The sequence below is a fragment of the Lithobates pipiens genome, unplaced genomic scaffold (assembly GCF_037356315.1).
Source record: "Lithobates pipiens isolate NorthernLeopardFrog02 unplaced genomic scaffold, aLitPip1_a1.2 Scaffold_18, whole genome shotgun sequence".
Classification (NCBI taxonomy): domain Eukaryota; kingdom Metazoa; phylum Chordata; class Amphibia; order Anura; family Ranidae; genus Lithobates; species Lithobates pipiens.
Genome location: NW_027507758.1, coordinates 22,789,204 through 22,798,201, shown reverse-complemented (window position 1 = coordinate 22,798,201; position 8,998 = coordinate 22,789,204). Strand labels below are relative to the sequence as shown.

The following is an 8,998-nucleotide window of genomic DNA, read 5'->3' as shown; positions in this document are numbered from 1 at the left end:
ATATATATATATATATATATATATATATATATATATATATATATATATATATATATATATATATATATATATATATATATATATATATCTCTCTATTTTCCTAACTTGACCATATATGACAATTTAGCCATGTACAGGCAAAACAGTCAGGAGTGGGTGGCAAGTCTCAGACAGAACACATATCTGATTTACGGGAAGATTCTGCTTATCCTGTGAAGGAGCGTATTAGAATAATAATCTGCCATTCTCCTCATTCGTGCCGGGGCATACAAATAAATAAAAAGAAAAGACAGGAAAAACAAAACCAAAAAAAAACTTTTATTACATCACACAATTAATGGAATTACAATGATGGGAAGGTGACAGTAAAGTATTCGGAGAGGATTCCTTCCATTTCCTGAGCCTCGTAGTCCTTAACAAGGAATGAACGTCCATCATGGGCACCCCGAATCATTGCCGACAGTACTGGAAATAGAAGAGCACAATGTGATTCTAGAGACTGGAAATGGGGTACAAGAACATGTGAAGTTCAAACTATCCTCATTCATATTACCACAGAGGGGAAAATAATTATTTGATCCCCTGCAGATTTTGTAAGTTTGCCCAGTTACAAAGAAATGAAGGGTCTATAATTTTTATCATAGGTGTATTTAAAAATGATAAAGACAGAATATCAACCAAAAAGCCAGAAAAAAAAAAAACACAAAACAAAAAACACAAAAAAAAAAAAAAAAGACAACAAACAAACACTAGAAACAAATGTTATAAATTGAGTTGCAAATCAGTGAGCAAAATAAGTATTTGATCCCCAAGCAAAACATGACTTAGTACTTGGTAAAAAATAAAAGTCCCTTTTAAGAGCTATGGGCGGAAGTGACGTTTTGACGTCGCTTGCGCCCTGCATTGTTATGGAGACGGGCAGGGGCCCATCTTCCCCTCACTCGTCTCCATAACTAACAGGAGACAGGACAGCTCCGGTAAGTGGCGGAGGGCACCGGAGCGCAGAGTGAGGGGGGGAACCTCTCCTGCTGCCGATAAAAGTGATCTTGCGTCAAATCTGCCATAGAGACCACTTTTATCTTGTAGCGGATCCACCCGCTGAAGATAACAGGGTTATGACAGCTAGCTGCTACCATAACAACAATATCCTCCTTCAAACAGCCAACGTAAAACTTTGGCGGGTGGTCGGTAAGTGGTTAATGTGCTTCTTCCTGAGCCACTCCTTAGTTGCCTTGGCAGTATGTTTTGGGTCATTGTCATGCCAGAAGACCCATCCATGACCCACCTTCATTGTTCTGGCTGAGGGAAGAAGGTTCTCATCCAAGATTTTACAATACATGGTCCGTTCATTGGCCCCTCAATGCGGCAAAGTCAGCCTGTACTTTTAGTACAGAAACATCCCCAAAGCATCAAGTTTCCACCTCCGTGCTTGACTGTAGGGATGATGTTCATAGGGTCATAGTCAGCATTTTTCTTCCTCCAAACACGATGAGTTGAGCTAATGTCAAAGAGCTCCATTTTGGTCTCATCTGACCACAGCACCTTTCTCCCAATCCTTCGCTTAATCATTAAGAATTTTAGACGTTCGTTGGCATACTTCAGACGGACCTGTACATGTGCCTTCTTGAGGAGGGGGGACCTTGCGGGCGATGCAGGACTTCAATCCATTGTAGTGTATTGTGTTACCAATGGTTTTTTTGGCGATTGCGGTCCCAACTGCCTCGAGATCACTCACAACAGTGGTTCTGAACTCCAGTCCTCAGGACCCACCAACAGGCCAGAATTTATGTATTACCTTGGGGGGAGATGCAGACTTGAATACGGCAATCACTGAGCAGTAAATTATATTACCTGTGATGTATTTCAGTTATCCTGCAAACCTGGCCTGTTGGTGGGTCCCGAGGACAGGATTTGAGAACCACCGATTTAAAAAACTCCTCCCATGTAGTTCTGGGCTGATCCCTCACTTTTCTCATGATCATCCTCACCCTATGAGGCAAAATCCTGCACGGAGCGCCAGCCCTGAAGCGATTGTCATTTTGTATTTCTTCCATTTGCGAATAATCACTCCAACTATTGTCACCCTCTCACCAAGCTTCTTGCCAATGGTCTTGTAGCCCATTCCAGCCTTGTGCAGGTCTACAATCTTGTCCCCGATGTCAGCTGACAGCTCTTTGGTCTTGCCCATGATGGTGAGGTTTGAATGGAAGAAAGATTCTGTGGACAGGTGTCTTTTATACATATAACAAGGAGAAGTTGTTAGGAGCACCTTCCTACATTGACAGGACTAATCTGTGTACCACATGAGCACCTACTGTAGCCAGTCTGTGGGAGCCAGAATTATTGTTGGTTGGTAGGGGATCAAATACTTATTTTACTCACTGAACTGCAACTCAAATTTATAATTTTTGTATCATGTGTTTCTTTCTGGATTTTTGGTTGATATTCTGTCTCTCATATAAAATACACCTATGACAACAATTATAGACCCTTCATTTCTTTGTAAGTGGGCAAACTTACAAAATCTGCAGGAGATCAAATAATTATTTCCCCCTCTGTATATGCAGGTTCTCCAAACTTCTTCTACCTCCAAAATAATAATAAATAAATAAAAGTTTAGACTTTGTTACATGTTGGTGGTGCAACAAAGGCAAGGTGACAATCTAAATGGAAGATAGGGACCAAGCTAACAAGGATCTTCATGGCAGGAGCATTCAGCCCTGCTGCCCTCAGCCTGTCAATGGCAAGCTGGATGGGGCTGAACGTTGTACCAAGTGGTACTTGTGTTTATGGCCCTATGCATTCAGAGAGGCATGCCCATAGTGCAGAAAACCTGCATTATGGACATTCCTCCCCGATATAGGGGGGGGGGGGGGGGTGCCACTCCGTACAGTGCTCAGCCCTCTCCAGCCATAGACTGATAAGCATCAGGGCTGGATGCCGCATTAGTACCTCAAGGGAGTCAGCTATATGCCCTCCCATGCAAGTAGCCTTACCCTGTAGCTTCATATGTCCTGTACAGAAAGACCAATCATATGTGTTCAGCAGTTGCCATTAACCACTTCCAGCCCAGGCCTATTCTGGCATTCCTCTCCTACATGTTTTTTTTTTTTTACTAGAAAATTGCTTAAAGCCACAATATATATATTTTTTAGCAGAGACCCTAGGGAATTAAATTGCAGGAGTTGCAATTTATATGTCATGTCACATGGTATTTGCCTAGCAATTTTTCAAAAGCAATGTTTTTGGGGAGAAAAACCCCCCACAAAAAACTTTCATGAATTAAAAGAAAAAAAAAAAAAAAAGAACACCAAAAAGTGAGCCCAATTTTTTTGTATAATGTGAAAGATGATGTTACGCCGAATAAATAGGCTAGGCTTTAAAACAATTTTTTTTTTTTTTTTACAGGTTACCAGTTTAGAGTTACAGAGAAGGCCGTGCACTGGAATTATTGCTGTTGCTATGCATTCTATTCTGCGTGTGAGCACGAGGTGATGGGGGCACATTAAAGAAAATTTATTATTGTTTATTTTTATACGTTTCCTTTATATATAAAAAAAAATAAAAATAATCAAATAAAATAAATAAATCTCAGGCTTCCCAGCAAAAACAAAAAAAACAAAACAGTGTTCTGTCAGAATAGCGAACTCATCAGATTAGGTAACAGAAGTGACGTTCTGTCAGCTGTACATGCGTTCCACTACCAGGTTTTCTAATTTGACAGAACACCTGCAATCAGAAGGCAGCAGCGGACATCTTACTATACCCGGGTACAAATTGAATTTCAGAGTAATTTTAGGCAATAAAGTGAGCGTATATAAATACAGTATATTGACATCTGTGATGCCGTTTTGATGTTACATTTTGAAAGAAGCTGGACTCCTGCAGTAGGAAGGTGGCGGAGGCCATGTGCGTACACCCAGCTGTAGGAAGGTGGCGGAGGCCATGTTGGTACACCCCGCACTGCTCAGCGCTAAACCTTTAGGCTTTCAAAATGAAACATCCAAACACCATCACAGATGTCAATTTACTATATTTGTATACGCTCACTTTATTTCCTAAAATTACTCCGAAATTCAAAACATACCCGGGTGTAGTAGGATGTCCGCTGCCTTCTTCTGATTGCAGGTGTTCTGTCAGATTAGCAAACCTGGTAGCGGTGGAACGCATGCGCAGCTGACGAAATGTTCGTAGATCTGATAGAACAGCAGTGGTGTTTACATCTGCCGGCGCCAGAAGCGGCGTCATGACGTTGCTTCTGACCTCCGAGGGTCATAGAGATGGCCGGGGACCACCTGGTCTGCAGTCAGCACTATAGGAAAATTCATTCTCCCTCTCGCCGATCGCAAGGGGCGAGCTGGGAGAAGCACCGGAGGGGTTTAGGGGACATCCTCTCCTGCCGCTTGTAAAAGAAATCCAGCGGCTAAACAGGCACAACAATGGATTTTTCTTCAGGGAACCACCTGCTGAAAAAGTGATATCTGAATGATGCCTGCAGTTGCACCCATTATCCAGATATCTCCACTTAAAGTCCGGGACGTCATAGGATTTGACGGGAAGTGGTTAAGGCCTACATTTTGAATTTCCTGTCAGAGGACTCAAAAAACACAGTAAAAAAATAAAATAAAAATACATGGCCTCACCTCGTCCACAAGATGGTCTGAATAGGCACAAGATCTTTTTATTCATTGCCACAGCCCGGCCCAGCTCATAGCCGACACCCAGGGACGGCTGGGTCACTTCCGCCACTACCACATCGGCCTGTTGAAGCCACTCAACATCTCTGTCATGGATGAACTTGTCTCCTTTCTCAAAAGCGTCTTCCCCTACAACAGACAGCACAGAAGATGATCAGGGTGCACAGGTTCCCAGATCCTGATACCGATCCATTCTCTGCAAGTTTAAAACTGACACAAGCTTGGCACAGGACCGTCACTGCGCTGCAACGGTGTGCTTTTCATCATTCAGGAGCGCAACCGGAGATCAATGATGGTAAATTATCTCCACTCGCCCACTGCCTGTAAATGAAGGTCTGCTAGAAGCAAGCTGAATACCAAAAGACGTGGCCGACCCAACACAGCCTTACAACATTCTGGCACTGGAGCGGAGATCCGGTACTGACACAGGAAGACTGTCCTCCCGGGGGAGGGGTCAGCTTTCATCTACTGACCTAAAATAACCGTCATCACATTTTAATGCATTTGTCTTAGCTTGACGAACTGTGTGACCCTCACCCTGGTAGGAGAACACAAGCCATAGGGTCTTTACGCCAAATAGGTCCGTCTCATGAAACTTCCATATAGGGTTTTGTTTAATCACTTGCCAACCAGCCGCCGCAGTTGTACTGCGGCAAAATGGCACGGCTGGGCGAAACGAAATTACATCGCTTTTCCCTGTGGCCACTAGGGGGCGCATGCGCTGCTCAACCCCCGGAGCCGATGCTCCCGCGATCGCTCGTGACACGGTGAGATCCAGGATGTGTGTGTAAAACACAGAGATCCCGGTTCTAGGAGGGGAGAAGAGACTGATTGTGTGTTCATACAAAAGTATAAACAGCGAACACTCTCTTCCCCTAGCAAGTCTCATTCCCCCCTTCAGTTAGAACACGTAGCAGGGAACACACGTAGCAGGGAACACACGTAGCAGGGAACACACGTAGCAGGGAACACACGTAGCAGGGAACACACGTAGCAGGGAACACACGTAGCAGGGAACACACGTAGCAGGGAACACACGTAGCAGGGAACACACGTAGCAGGGAACACACGTAGCGCGGTTGTATACCCACTGGACTTTTTTTTTTTTTTTTTAATACCCCTGTAAGGCAAAAGGCATAATGAGCTAGTATGCACCACATACTACCTCATTATGAAATATTTACCTTAGAACGAGGCGTCAGTAACTCACTCGGTCCGCACCGAGGGAGATGACATGTTGCCTCTGCGTATCTTCCAGGTATCGCAGCTCCGGCGCCGATTGGCTGGAGCCGCGATGTCGTCACTCCTGCGCATGCGCGCTGAAGTCTTCTTTCCGGCAAGGTCCGGCATCTGTCGGGCTTGCAGCCGAGAATCCCCTGTGCACATGCGCTGCTGCTGTCAGCGGCTCATTGCATGGGGAATATTTCCTAAACCATATAGGTTGAGGAGATTTTTTATTGTATTATCTACAGGTAAGCCTATAATGAGGCTTACCTGTAGGTAAGAGTTTAAAAAAAAAAAAAAAAGAAAGGACTATACAACCGCTTTAACCCCTTGATCGCCCCCTAGTGTTAACCCCTTCCCTGCCAGTGACATTTTTACAGTAATCAGTGCATTTTTATAGCACTGATCGCTATATAAATGTCACTGGTCCCAAAAGTGTTTGACAGGCTTTTTTTACATTTTTTTTTGGGACTGCAACATCGAAGCGAACAATTGTGTTCGCTGCAATGTTGCAGTCCCAAAAAAAAAAAAAATTAATAATAATAATAAAATCAGATTGCCGCCATTACTAGTAAAAAAAAAAAAAAAAAATTAATAAAAATGCCATAAATCTATCCCCTATTTTGTAAACGCTATAACTTTTGTGCAAACCAATCAATAAATGCTTATTGCGATTTTTTTTACCAAAAATATGAAGAATACGTATCTTATCTTATATAATATATATATTTTTTTTATATATATATTTTTGCAGGATATTTATTATAGCAAAAAGTAAATATTGCATTTTTTCAATATTGTCGCTCTTTTTTCAGTTATAACGCAAAAAAATAAAAAACACAGAGGTGATCAAATACCACCAAAAGAAAGGATGTTAATTTTGTTTTGGTACAGCTCCGCACGACCGCACAATCGTCAGTTAAAGCGACGCAGTGCCGAATCACACAAAGTGGTCTGGTCAGGAAGGGGGTAAAATCTTCCGGGGGCTGAAGTGGTTAATTATCACCCCAATCAGGCACAGAACCTGGGTAATTATGTGTTTCGGTTTAAAGGGATGGAGCGGCAGCTCTAACACCCCCCCATATGTTTTACAAGCCACATTTCTTTCACATAACACCCTCCCAAAGGGGCATTATGATCAACTATTTGTCACTCACACCCCCCAGATTTGTCATTGTTCCACCTAAATAGAAATCTTTGACACCCTTCACCCCACACAGAGCCCTATCAGCCCCCAACTCCATCATAATCCCCCCCCCCAGCTGTGTCACCTCCTTCTTTCTATAGGTTTATAAGACCCCCCCCCATCCTCTCCCTATAGGGTTCTATGACACCCCCACCTCCCCGCTGAGCTCAGTGGCGATATAGAACAGAACTCTCACATGGTACCCCCATCAGGGGGCCGCCATTTTGTCGGAGCCCAACAAGTGACAGGACAGGCTCGACCGTCATTACCGGCTTCAGAGATCTCCGGTCGGGCAATGTGCTCGGTCAGCACGGTGCCATAGCGCTGCAACTCCCGAACGATCCGCTCATAGAGAGCCCGGTCCTCCCGACCGCCCCGAATACTACCACAGAAGTACACCGAGAGAGACATTCCCGCCTGAGAGCAGAGCAACCAATGGGGAAGCAAGGAGAGGATCGTGTGACTGCTCCCCTAGTGGGGGGGGGGGGGGGTCAGGTGACCTCTCTCCTCAGGTGAGAAAGTGTAAATAGTTGAGGGCCCTGGAAGAAATAATGAGGAGACAACGATTGAAAAGTGATGGAAAAAGTTATTTATGTAATTAGTTATTAACCACTTGCTTACTGGGCACTTAAACCCCCCTCAGTCCCAGACCAATTTTCAGCTTTCAGCGCTGATGCACTTTGAGTGACAATTACGCGGTCATACAACACTGTACCCAAATGAAATTTTTATCATTTTTTTCCCACAAATAGAGATTTCTTTTGGTGGTATTTAATTACAGCTCGGAGTTTTATTTTTTGCTAAACAAACAAAAAAAGATGCAAAAAAAAAAAAAAAAAAAATCATGTTTTAATAGTTTGTTATAAAATTTTGCAAACGGGTCATTTTTCTCCTTCATTGAAGTGCGCTGATTAGGCGGCACTGATAGGCTGCATTGGTGGGCACTGATGGGCTGCATTGGTGGGCACTGATGGGCTGCATTGGTGGGCACTGATAGGCTGCACCGGTGGGCACTGATAGGCATAGTTAAGGCGGCACTAATAGGCACAGATAAGGCGGCACCGATGGGCACAGATAAGGCGGCACTGATGGGCAAAGATGTGCACAGATAAGATGGCACGGATGGGTGGCACGGATGGGTGGCACGGATGGGCACTGATAGGTACCACAGATAGATGGGACTGATGGGCACTGATAGGTGGCTCTGATAGGTGGCACTGCTGGGCACTGATGGGCGGCACTGCTGGGCACAGATGGGCGGCACTGCTGGGCACTGATGGGCGGCACTGGGGTGCAGCACCTTTGAGGCAGATTGGGTGGCACTGTGGGTGGCACTGTGGGGTGGCACTGTGGGTGGCACTGTGGGCACTATGGGCACTGACGGGGGGCACTTACTTTTGCTTTTATTTTACTTCAGGATGGCACTGCGGGAGGCAGGTGGGCACAGGCAGGTGGCAGGTGGTCCCTTGTATTGATGGCCGTGATCGGGACTGATGTCTCGATCACGGCCGCCGGTGATCGGCTTTTTTTTTCTCTCCTCGCGCTGTGAGCGCGAGGAGGAATAATAGCCGATTACCGGCTCCGTTCTATCACATGATCAGCTGTCATTGGCTGACAGCTGATCACGTGATAAGGGGTCGGGATCGACCCCTTACACGGATCGGTGATCAGGCGAGTCTCACGGACTCGCCGATCACAGAGCGCGCCGCGCGCGCCCCTCAGGGGGCGCGCAGGCCGCTCGTAACCGGGACGACGTCAATAGACGTAGTCCCGGAAATGTAGGTCCGCGCTAATGCCGTCATTTGGCAATAGCGCGGATCTGTAGTGGTTAAAGAGGAAGTTAACCCTGCTGAAAAAATATTTTCCCCCTTCAGTGCAAAGTATGGTTGCC

The 8,998-nt window shown here is 45.1% G+C and overlaps 1 protein-coding gene across 1 annotated transcript; it reads right to left on the bottom strand.

Moving 5' to 3' along the window:
• Positions 1 to 303: 303 nt before the first annotated feature.
• Positions 304 to 7,560, bottom strand: LOC143987017 (5-hydroxymethyl-dUMP N-hydrolase-like). Its single transcript, XM_077485466.1, has 3 exons — positions 7,377 to 7,560; positions 4,644 to 4,826; positions 304 to 465 (listed from the first exon to the last, which is right to left on the bottom strand). The coding sequence occupies exons 1-3, from the start codon at positions 7,516 to 7,518 to the stop codon at positions 344 to 346; spliced, it is 447 nt and encodes a 148-aa protein (XP_077341592.1). The 5' UTR covers positions 7,519 to 7,560; the 3' UTR covers positions 304 to 343.
• Between the last annotated feature and the right edge of the window lie 1,438 nt (positions 7,561 to 8,998).